The sequence below is a fragment of the Acanthochromis polyacanthus genome, chromosome 14, assembly GCF_021347895.1.
Source record: "Acanthochromis polyacanthus isolate Apoly-LR-REF ecotype Palm Island chromosome 14, KAUST_Apoly_ChrSc, whole genome shotgun sequence".
Classification (NCBI taxonomy): domain Eukaryota; kingdom Metazoa; phylum Chordata; class Actinopteri; family Pomacentridae; genus Acanthochromis; species Acanthochromis polyacanthus.
The window spans coordinates 2,609,054-2,621,623 of record NC_067126.1 but is presented as its reverse complement, the minus strand read 5'-3'; the positions used below and the strand labels follow the sequence as shown (position 1 = coordinate 2,621,623).

Here is a 12,570-nt window from a genome sequence, read left to right as displayed (position 1 = left end):
ATGGAGGACCAGGCTAGCGCTGCCCAGCTAACAGATGTTTCCTGCAGGAGGCCAGACGTGGTTCGGGCTGCAGGTCCGGCAGGTAGAGGACTACCCGGTGGACCTGTACTACCTCATGGACCTGTCTCTGTCCATGAAGGACGACCTGGACACCATCAGGAACCTGGGCACCAAGCTGGCCCAGGAGATGGGGAAGCTCACCAGCAACTTCAGGCTGGGCTTCGGCTCCTTTGTGGACAAGAACATGTCGCCGTTCTCCTACACGGCAGACAAGTACCAGGAGAACCCCTGCAACGGGTCAGTAGAACCACAACACGTAGCATTAATGACCAACCTCTGAACCCTGAAACCTGCCGACATGCTGGGATTTAAAACACGTTTGGATTGTTGGATTTTCACATTTTCATCCGTCCTTGAATGCTGGACTTGTTCTGGACTTTCTTGGGACTGGTTTATGTCTGGTTCCAGTCTTGGTTCTCCTGGTTGTGGATGTGATTTAAAGTTGGTTTAGGATTTATTTTACTCTGGATCTGGTCCTGGATGAGGACTGGTTTAGGTTTGGTTTTGGTCCTGGTATTGTACTGGTTTTAGACTGTTTCTAAAACTGGTTTCAGTGTTGGTTTAGGACTGTATTCTGACTGGCTCTGAACATTTTGTGGACTGGTTGAGGTTTGATGTTGGTCCTGGTTTAGACCTTTTTAGGACTTTCTTGAATGGATCTTTTTTTAACCGCAAGAACACCAAACCTCCCATCCAGCATGGAGGTGGCAGTATCATGCTCTGGGGCTTTCTAGAAGAGCTTCTGGACTGGTTTCAAACTGGATGTTGGGCAGTTTTTGGACTTTTTTTTAAACTAGTTTAGGTTTGGTCCTGGTTCTGGTATTGTAGTGGTTTTAGACCCCTTAGGACTGGTTTCAGACTGTCTCAGATTTCCAACTGTCCTTGAACTAATCACCTGTCATGTGCTTCTCATTGGGGAACATTACTAACATTTCATCAAAATGACTTAACTCTGTGTGTCTGGTTTCCAAATTCACCAAAACTAATATGTTGTTTGCAGCAGATGTTGTGTAAACTCAAAGTCCTCAGAATGAGTGAGTGGTGTTTAGGTTCGCTGTGTTTCTTTCAGCGTCGTAACATCTAGACGTCGAGACACGCTTAGGACATCGCTGGACTTGCTGATTTCATTTTTTCAAGAAATAATTTCCGTTCTGGTTCCTCAGAGCTGCAGGACTTTAAAAATGAGCAGAAAGGAAGCTAAATCGTCCATCAGAGGATTAAATGTGGCGTTTTTAGAACCAATGAACAGAACCCAAAGATATTCATGAGAAAGTCGGTGAATGTGGAGACGCTCAGCGTGAATGAAACGGTGATTTACAGAAGCTCAAAGTGTTGAACTGCAGCCCAGCAGGATCTCATCAGCTGCTGTGGAGCTGCACAAAAACAGAAACTGATGAAGTCTGGAGCTAGAACCGTCTGAATCCTGCCTCCATCATCATAAAGGAGGGTCTGCAGTTCATATAACGCAGAATAAACGAATCCAGAGTGAATAAAAACGCGTTTTAGTGCAGCTTTGGTGACATTTGATGGTTTTCTTCTAGTTTTAGTCCACAGGCTGTAGGAGGAAATCATCATTTATTTTAGTCTGATCCACACTGAGAGGCAGCAGGGCAGAATGTGGGGTAAAAGCTGAGCTGTTTGCCCCGAGGTGAGGCCGTCCTGCCCCTCCACCCCCCTCCATCTCGCATCACTTCCCATCTGGGTTAGACGTGAACATGGAGGATGACGGAGGAAAGAGCAGAGTCTGACCTCAGATGTTCAGCTGCTGCTCAGCCTGCTGCACTCAGCTCAAGTTTATTATGGCTGATTTTATATCAGTTATAACTGATTATAAATCTGTATGACTGATTTTATACTTATTATGACTGATTTTATATTTATTATGACTGATTTTATATCTATATAAATGCTCAGCCTGCTGCACTCAGCTCAAGTTTGTTATGGCTGATTTTACATCAATTATAACTGATTATAAATCTATATCACTGATTTTATATTTATTCTGACTGTTCAGCCTGGTTCACTGCAGAACGATCATTCTAGATTTTATAGAACGGTTTAAAACTGTTTCATTGCAGAGATCTTTTTAGATTAAAACCGTTTCAAACTAAACTCCAGTTATCTTTAGTTTATGGGAGAGTTTTGCACATTTATGTTGACCTTTGCATCATTTGTTGATTTTTGTTTTATTTTTGCATATTTATGTAGGTTTTTGCTTCACTTTTGCACATTTCTGTTGTTTTTTCTTTATTTATGCTTTGTGTTTATTTATGCTCCATCCTATTTTTTAAAAATCCTTCTATAAATCGTTTTATCTGCATGTCTGTGGTCTCTCGTTCTTTCTCTTTGACATGAATGTTTCTGTATGTTGGACTCAGTGAGACGTTTTAAAGCCTGCTGCACTGGTTCTGGCTGTTTTTTGCTCCTTCTTTGCACATTGTTGTTGATTTTAGCTCCAGATGTATTTATTTTTTTAATAGTTCTTTAATAGTTTTGTCTGTATCTCTATAGCCGCTGACATTCTCACTTTGACATGAATGTCTTTGGGTTCTGTTCATATTTTGGACTAAAGACGACAAATTAAAACTTTAATGTGCTAAGTTTGTTCCTGCAGTAAATAATTAGAGCAGGGTTTCCTCCTGCAGCCTCTGGGGACTAAAACTAGACGAATATCGTCACAGTTTCAGTACAAAACGCTTTGTTATTCACTGTGGTGTCAGTTTTCAGCTCAGATTTGGATGATTTTCCCAAAGGATCACTAACTGAAGGACTGTTGGAAAGATGAAAATCCACAGATTTGTTTGTAGGGATTCTCCGTCTGATAAATGAGTCATTCTGCTGATTTCTTTTAATGAGGTTTAAACGTGCTGCTGGTTTGGCTGTTTGGAGGTTCTTCTTCTCCAAATCAGACCATCTTTAGTGAAGTTTGAAGGAACAAATAGAACATTGTCAGACCTTTTTCTCTGTAGAAAACACTCCAGCAGATGATCCAGATGTTTCTCCTGCTGTCGGCTGAACCTTGTCCTCATGTGACTCTGCTTTTATTTTTCAGGTACAAACTGTTTCCTAACTGCGTCCCGACCTTCGGTTTCCGTCACATCCTGTCTCTGACCGATAAGGTGGACCGCTTCAACGAGGAGGTGCAGAAGCAGATGGTTTCTCGTAACAGAGACGCTCCAGAGGGCGGCTTCGACGCCATCCTGCAGGCCGCCGTCTGCAAGGTGACGCTTAATCTCACTTTCAGAAGCCTTCCTGCTCTAAACGGAGCGCTGGCTGGGGTGGAGGGGTCTGTTTGGGGTAATTAGAAGCTCCAGGAGGACAGGAAGTCCAGCTGGTTCAGCAGGAGTTGCTTTAACGGGGCTGGCCTCTAATTTACTGATCGATTAGGTTCCTGAAAGTCTGATTTGAGCATTTCAACAGATAAAGGAGCAGGAAGCTGCTGATCTGACCCCAAACCTTCTCCTTCCTGCTTCTTCTAATACTACCATTTATAAACTATACTAGTAAACATGATTTATAGTAAATTTACACCAGTATGTCGTCTGCATTTATACAACAGGACCAAACACCACAGAAAGAAAAGACCCAACTAATAAAACTCCTGAATAAATATAGAAAACCAATAATTAAAGACATAAATCATTAATATCAGTAACCTGTGCACAGCCAGTGATCACAAGTTTTGAGTCATTTTGTGAAGATTTTTGTCATTTCTGACAACTTTTGTCTAATTCTGGACGAATTTTCTGCAACTCTGGATCATTTTCAAGTCATTTTTAAAACATCTTAGACAAATTTAGTGTCATTCTGCAAATTTTCAGTCATTCTGGATCATTTGTATTCATTTAAGAGAAATTTTGACTGATTTTGGATCATTTTCCAGTCATTTTAGACTAATTTTGTGTCATTCTGAACAAGTCTACGTTGTTTTAGATCATTTCTGGAAACTTCTGCATAATTCTGGATCATTTCTGGATCATTTTGAACAGCTGTACTGGTAGATGGTTGATCTAAGTAGAGTTATGGAGCTTCAGAATGATTCTCTACGTATCACAGAGGAAATATATTCTCTAAATGTGAATTTTTAAATGTTTGAACCTCACCTGTCTTCGTGTCAGACAGGTGAGCTTTAACAGACTTTCTCAGCGGTTACAGATTCTAGCTTTAATTTTTGTGTAGATTTCTGTTAGTAAAGATGTAAACTTTCAGAGCAGAGATGTGTGTTCTTGGACCAGCGTTGGTACTGCAGTTAGAAAAGCCTCTTCCTGCACCTTTCAGCCTGTCTCTTCAGGTTTTCCATGGTCACATTAACTAGAAGTTTCTCTGAATGCTTCCGTCTTCTCTGAACGTCGTCAGTAACAGGAAGCACTCAGCAGAGCCACACTTTGTCTGGCTGATGTTTGTTTAGAAGTCCAGAGGCTCCACTGTTCTGTGGACAGCCTGGACGGAGGCCGAGAGAGGCCGAGAGAGGCCGAGAGAGGCCGAGAGAGGCCGAGAGAGGCCAACAGAGGCCAACAGAGGCCAACAGAGGCCAACAGAGGCCAACAGAGGACAACAGAGGACAACAGAGGACAACAGAGGCCAACAGAGGACAACAGAGGACAACAGAGGACAACAGAGGCCCCGTCACCTCGCTGCTCCGTGCATCAGTCAGCTGTTGTTTCCTGCATAAAGGCCTCCACACAGCAGAACCTTCTGGCTCTCTCTGTCTGTGTTGTGAGGCTTGTGGAAAGCGATAGTCTCTTAATGAGGGTCCATGAACCAGATAGAAATCCATTTAATAGCAGGCTGCTGCTGGAGGCCTTCATGTGTTACAGCTCCACTAACCAGCCCTTCAGTCAGCTCATTCTGGAAAAGACTGGACTTTGAAGGCATTTTTCTCCCAAACTACAGACAGCGGGTCAGAACACTCTGCTTCTAACCATTATTGTCCAAGATGCTTCAAAAATGATTCCAAGTGATTCAAAATGTGTCGAAAATGAGTTGAAAATTACAGAAAATGTTCTAGAAATTATCTAAGATGACGAGAACTTGTTCAGAATGACTTGAAAATATTCTTAAATGACTGGAAAATGATCCAAAATCAGTCAGAATTTCTCTCAAATGATAAAAAAAAGATCCAGAATGACTGAAAAATTACAGAATGACGCTAAATTTGTCCAAGATGATTCAAAAATGATCCAGAATGACTCAAAATATGTCAAAAATAACTTGAAAATGATTCAGAATTACAGAAAATTTTCCACAAATGATCTAAAATGACAAAATATTTCTTCAGAATGATATGAAATTAGTCTAAAATGACTGGAAAAGGATCCAAAATCAGTCAGAATTTCTCTCAAATTATTTAAAATGATCCAAAATGACTGAAAATTTGCAAAATGACGCTAAATTTGTCCAAGATGCTTTAGAAAGTATCCAAAATGACTTAAATGTGTCTAAAATAACTTGAAAATGATCCAGAATGACAGAAAATTTTGTCCAGAAATGTTCTAAAATGATGATAATTTGTTCAAAATATCACTGAAACTGTCCAGCATTACTCTAAAACCATTCAAAACGACTCAAAATGTGTCTAAAATGACTTCAGAATGATTCAAAACTGCAGAAAATTTGTACAGAATTACAGAAAAGTTGTCAGAAATGACAAAAATCTTCCCAAAATGACTTAAATCTGTTCAGAATGAGCTGAAAATTATTAAAAATGACTGAAAACTTGCAGAATGACATGAGGAGGTTAGAAGCAGAGTGGTCTGATCCACTGAAAACCTGAGTTCTCTCTCATGTCTGTGATATTTTCTGGTAGATTTTAGTGTCAGAGTGGTCTAACCCACGACCCAGATACAGCGTTACAGTGGAATGTTAGAACATTCTGGAAACACTAAACTTTGAACACATTTTTCTCCTAAACTCCAGAAAGTTGATCAGAGCACTCTGCTTCTAACCCTTATTGTTCAACATGCTTCAGAAATCATCCACAATGAGTCAAATTGTGTCTAAAATGACTTAAAATGGTCCGGCCTTCCAGAAGCTGGGTCAGACCATTGTTCCTCCAGTGTTTCTTCTGGTTCTGACTGATCTACTTCCTGTCAGGAGGAGATCGGATGGAGGAAGGAGGCCTACCATCTGCTGGTGTTTGCCACCGATGATGTTCCTCACCTGGCCCTGGACGGCCGGCTGGGCGGTCTGGTCCAACCCCACGATGGACGCTGTCACCTGAACGAGAAGAACGAGTACAGCGCCTCCACTCAGATGGTGAGAAGAACTGCAGGATCACTCATTCATTAGTTCTCTGCTGTTGAATCGACTGTTCTGATGCTCACAGGAGTCCGTTTTAACAAGAAAAGTCTCATATCTGTCGTCTAAATGTGAATATTTTCTGATTTCTTTCCTCAACTGTTGAAATTTAATGAATGTCTTTGAGTTGTGGACAAAACAAGACATTTCAGGAAACGCTCATCAACATTTTTCACCATTTTTAGTTCACAAAAATCAACCAATTACCTCTCTGAACCCCAAGCAGCCGTTTCTAGGCGTTTGTCCTGGCTGTGGTTGAGCTTTGAAGTCCTGCAGCTCTGAGGAACCAGAACATCATGAAGAACAATGATGGAAATGTCTTCTGACAGCAGAACTCAGACAGACGAGGCTCAGAATTGACATTAACCAACTCCAAAATGGGTTAAAATGACAGGATCCTAACTACAAGGACAGAACTTTGTTGAAAATGACTTCAACTTTTTCTAAATTGACCTAAAAATTGCCCATAATTTGGTGAAAATGTCAAATGTTTGTTAAAAAATATCAAAATTTGTCTTGAATGATCATCCAAAATGACCAATAGATTGTCTGAAACAACTTAGAATGAGTTTTAAATTACATTTGTCTTGTTTTTGGTTACTTAGTTGTTTAAAAGTTTAGTTTTAAATGTGAAAAACAGACACAAAAAATGGCAAAGATGACACAAAACAAGAAAAACTAGACTCAAAACAACCAACAGATCAGTTTCACATCATCCAGGTGTCACAGTCTACACACTGAATCTGGGTTCTGCTCATTTTCTCTGGATTATGGGATGTCTCCTGGTGTGAACAGTGAACCTGCAGCAGTTTAATGTGGAGCCTCAATCACCCTGAGTATCTTTAGACTGAACCTTAAGGGGAATTATTCATCATCACATGTTAAATCCAGCTCTGAGCTCCAGGTCTGGGATCTCCTGGAAGGTTCTCCTGTTTAACGGAGCTCTGGTGCTTTTCCGTGTTGAGCTCACCTGTGAATGGACTCCAGTGGAATTTTCCAGTGTTTGTTCAGTGGGTGAGTCAGCCTGGTGTGGTCTGGTGGAGCTGCTTCAGGTTCTCCTTCACAGCTCCACCTGGCTGCTGTCCAGAGCAGATAGGAGGGTTTATGTCCTCTGTCCTGGTGGAGCCTGTCCTCTTTCTGAAGACAGAGTTTCAGGTTCTTATTCACCAGGACTGGGTGGAACATGCTTGTTAGTGTGGTGGTAATTATCCAGGGCAGGGCCAGAACACTTCTACACCTGGAGGCTGCGGTAAAACCACGTCTGCTGTCGACTTGTTAGTACCAGCTCCAGAGCAAGTCGATGAGCAGGAAGGTCAGAATGTTTCCTTTAGATGACTCCAGCTTTGGGCAGCACCGAGGTTCAGTGGTTAGAACCGTCACCTCACAGCTAGAAGATCCCCGGTTCTCATCCTGGCCGTCCTAGCATATTTCTACATAGAGTCTCCATGTTCTCCCTGCTGGGTTTTCTCCAGGTTCTCCAGCTTCCCACAGTCCAAAAACATTGTCCCGAGTTGTGACTGTTTGTCTCTATGTGTAGTCCTGTGATAGGCTGTTACCTGTCCAGGTGAACCTTCACCTAGCCTAGCCACGCTAGACCCAGCTCTGAAGACACAAGGGTCTAGGAACTCTCGACAGGGAGGGAGGCGGGCTAAAAGGTTGTCTTTCAAATCACTCTGCAGCAATTGGGTAGGTATACAACCAATCAGCGCAACAGATAGGCTGACGTAGTTCCTAGAGCGGCGGAAATCAGAGGATGTGGTAGTTCGGTGAAGCCTTATTTATACAGTCAATGGGTGAAGCTCAAGTACATTACAGACATGTTAACAGAAAGATTATTCAGAGTTGGTGCTAATGGAGCTCAACGACTGTTGTCGTTTTTGTTGTCGACTCTGGCAGAGAATTAAATTCGTTGCTGTGGGTTGTCTAGCGCGGCTAGGCTAGTTGTTTCCGGTTGTTTCTGTCAGAATCGTCGCGCCTCTGTCGTCACTTAGTTACGCCCGCCTTCTGACTCTACACTTCATGGTGATTGGTCCGGCCAGTTTTAGGAGCATCCAACCTCGAGCCTTATGGAGGGTAACTAGACCCACCCTGGCAGAGAATTAAATTCGTTGCCGTGGGTTGTCTAGCGCGGCTAGGCTAGCCTTCACGCTCAGTCAGCTGGGATAGACTCCACCCCCCATGACTCCGATGAGGATTAAACAGTGTTTAGATGATGGATGTATGGATGATGGATGGATGGAGGGCAGGGCTCCAGGCTAACTTTTTTCCTAGGAGCACAGTGGCCCCTAACTTAAAATTTTAGGAGCACAACCAGAAAATTTAGGGGCGCACACCAAAATCGACTTGCAAAGTAAATATTCACATTTCCTCTCATTTTAACTGTATTACTGATAAATACTTGCACAATAAATGCAGAAACTATGTTTTCAATTCACATTTTACTGTGCAGCAGTTGACACAACATAACTAGAAAAGCACTCAGAGTGCAGTACTCCACCAAGGCTGCTCAGTTGATGTATAATTTCCAACGGATAAAGTCTGTAATAAAAAGACCTTGTGCTGAGTACAGGCATGTGTTATGCATGTGCACGTTATGTATTTACACTGAATCACATGTAAATTACTCTTTTAAAGGTCTATTGATCAGTTCATCAATTTGGCAAGCCTTTGTTTTGCTAGTGTTAAAATAACTGTTTCCTCCAGGCTTTTATTTTGAAGACGCATTTTTAATGCTACGGGCTTTTATTTTGTAACCAATTCAGCCCCACAGGAAGTGTTTCTCTAAGGAGAGGTTTCTTGACATGACGAAGACGCTGCTGAAAAGTCTGAAAATTCACAAAGATGAAAGAAAACGGTTCCGCTGTTGCTGTCTATAAAGGATGTGTCTAAACTTAGAAGCAGCTGGAATGGAGACAAGAAAGGAGTGAAGGACAGGAAGGTGAATTTATGTTCAAAATAATGCTGAACGTAAATGAAGGCTTTGTGAAACATCAGAAGCTTTACCATCATTCGCCCCCTGCTCTCACTCTCGCTCGCCTTCTTCTTCTTTGGTGTTCGTCTTCTTTCTTCTTCTTTTGGAGTTGATGTCGGTTGGTAAACCAGCTCATTTGCGCATTACTGTGTACTGGGCTGAAGTGTGCAGCAGAAGTTTGTCAGCAACAGAAAATACTCAATAGTAATTTTTAAAAAAGAATCGGCAAATTTACTGGTCGCACAGTAGATGAAATATTTACTCGCACTCACTCAAATTTTGGACGCAAAATGCGATCATTTAGTCGCAGTCTGGAGCCCTGGAGGGGATGATGATGGATGGATAGATGGATGGATAGATGGATGATGATGGATGGATGAATGGATGGATGGATGATAATGGATGATGGATGGATGTATGGATGATGGATGGATAATGGATGGATGGATGATGATGGATGATGATTGATGGATGGATGATGGATGGATGCATGGATGGATGGATGGACTCCAGCCTTCAGTTTCAAACATCACTCCTCATCTGAGATATGCCAGTTAGAAACCAGTGGACTCTTCTTAATTTCAGTAAAACTGCACAAAGAAAGTCTTTCAGAGATGATTGGTGGATCCAGTGTTTGAAGCGTCATGAGACTGATGATAAAAATAGATCAGAATCATGCAGACCGCACTGTGCTGCCAATTAAATAGGAAATGAATCTGTTCCTCCAGTTTTTTTCACTCTGAAAGCAGATGCTGGTTATCGTCCTCAAAAACTGAGTGACCGAACATAGAAAGAGACTAGGGAGGCCACCAAGACACCTATGACTCCTCTGAAGGAGTTACAAAGTAGTATCACCACCATGCTTCACATCATGATGATGCCTCCACCATGCTTTATAATCATGATGATGCCTCCACCGTGCTTTATAATCATGATGATGCCTCCACCATGCTTTATAATCATGATGATGCCTCCACCATGCTTTATAATCATGATGATGCCTCCACCGTGCTTCACATGATACTGCCTCCACCGTGCTTCACAGTGGGGATGGTGTCTTTATGATGATGTTCAGCGTTTGGTGTCCATCAAACATATCATCTAGTCTGATGGACATAAAGCTCCATCCTTTTTGTTTGATGCTTTTTGCCAAAAGATGTATTTTTTGCTGTATTTACATGAGCTAGAAATAACATAAAAATATTATTATATTCACAGTTATTTGCAGTATGTGAATGTAACTGTAATCATTTGTTTTTATTTTTTGCAGGATTTTTTTAGTGCAGGAATGCTTGTGTTTTTTAATGAAGTGTCCATTTTAATCACAGTGGTGTTGTTTTTTTTCAGTCCATGCAGATGTTCCACCAAATGTTTCCCTCTCTATAGCAGAATAATAAGGACAAGGTGCAGTCAGACCATTCTACAGCTCTGTGGAGGTCCACCTGGTTAAATATAGAAATAAACTGAAATATAAACCTCACACTAAAATACCTTAGAGTGTGATCTGGAACATTTTATATCTGATACTTGGATGGGATAAGTTTAACGTCTCTGGTGTCAAACAAACCCATCAGGAGGTCTTCTGGAGCTTCCAGATCCAGCATGACTTACTAAATCCTTCCTGGTCTCTGCAGGATTATCCATCTCTGGCTCTGCTCGGGGAGAAGCTGGCAGAAAACAACATCTTCCTCATCTTTGCGGTGACCAAACGTCTCTATGTTATTTATAAGGTGCTTCCTCTTTTTATCTTCATGAATTAAACATCACAGCCTTCAGCTATTCTCAGAATCCTCATCAATCTTTAATTTCAGGACTTCACTGCACTCATCCCGGGGACCACGGTGGAGATCCTGGACCAGGACTCCAAGAACGTCATCCAGCTGATCATCACAGCCTACAATGTGAGTTTCTTGTTCCGTAACACCAGAGGCTTTAAACGGAGGGTTCTTTAAAATCTTACATCAGCTGGACTCCTTGTCCTGCTGCAGACCTCAGGAAGTTCTAACGGCTGAATCTGGTGGATTAGTTCAGATAGATAACTTCGTTTAAGTCTGTTATCAGGCTGGAATTTCAAACATCCTGTTGTCTTGGCTCCTCTAAACTGAGGATTTTTTGGAAGTTAAATAAATTCAGAAGGTGCCGCAGCACAACTACAAAACTCAATAACACCACTCCAATTTAGCAAAACGGTTTGTCCACTTGCATCAGGCTAACTGTCAGGCTAACTGTCAGGCTAACTGTCAGGCTGACTATCAGGCTAACTATCATGCTAACTATCATGCTAACTGTCAGTCTGACTGTAAGGTGAACCTACAGGCTAATTGTCAGGCTAACTATCATGCTAACTGTCAGATTAACCCTTTAAGCTTCAGTCAATTCCAGCCATTTTCAGTACAAAAAATCGCTAATATTCTATTTTTAAATAAAAAAAAATACGAAAAATACAGGGAATATTGGACGGGCATCGCGAGGTGCATTTCCTTGAAAATGACCGATTTGGGGATTTTATACCGACTTCAGGACATGTTTTGGACAAAATAGTTTCCTGGCTTGTGTCATCTGGATGTAAAAGGTTGGATTATGGCCGTTTTTTGTGGAATCTTTTTTTTTTGTGTGTAATAATAAACCCGGAAATGTGAGTCGCGCTGTGTGCGTTGAAGCCGTGTACAGAGAACGGATGGATGAATATTCGTTTTTGTCGGACAAATGTGTTTTTCTCACCCGCTGTAGTAATCGCATCTGAAAGTGGTTTATACCGGCGGATTCATGAGAATCTAAGCTTTCCATCAGCGTATAGTGTTTGTATAATCGCGTTTGCAGCCGTCGGACATTCTTGAAATTCCTATGCAAATTAGTAAGTGTACCGCCGGCGGTACACTGAAGCTTAAGGGGACAAGCTAACTATCAGGCTAATCTACAGGCTTCATTTTTTTCCTTCCATATTTCAACTCACCAATAATCATGTTATTATTGATCTATTTGTCCAATATTACAGATAATATTTCAGGTTTTTATCTTTAATAGTTCCTCAGATGTTGTTGCTGCTGAAAATGGGTATATTTTTAAAGACTATATATCCATATTTTATGCTTTAAATTTTCAGGCAAAATGTGATGATTTATGATGGAATCAGTCGAACCAGGTTCAGGTTATAGTTTGAAAGCTGTTTGCAGAGAGGAGCTACGAGGTAAATAAAGGTAAGTTAGGCAGTCAGGCTAACCTATCAGACTAAATGTCAGGCT

General features: G+C 41.5%; 1 protein-coding gene across 1 annotated transcript in view; it reads left to right on the top strand.

Moving 5' to 3' along the window:
* Positions 1 to 12,570, top strand: part of itgb5 (integrin, beta 5) — a 67,297-nt gene that overhangs the window by 4,066 nt on the left and 50,661 nt on the right. Inside the window, exons 4-8 of the mRNA XM_051958721.1 lie at positions 48 to 297; positions 3,113 to 3,281; positions 6,154 to 6,315; positions 10,963 to 11,058; positions 11,140 to 11,229. Of these exons, the coding sequence (XP_051814681.1) occupies positions 48 to 297; positions 3,113 to 3,281; positions 6,154 to 6,315; positions 10,963 to 11,058; positions 11,140 to 11,229 (767 nt within the window). The remainder of the gene's footprint in view (positions 1 to 47; positions 298 to 3,112; positions 3,282 to 6,153; positions 6,316 to 10,962; positions 11,059 to 11,139; positions 11,230 to 12,570) is intronic.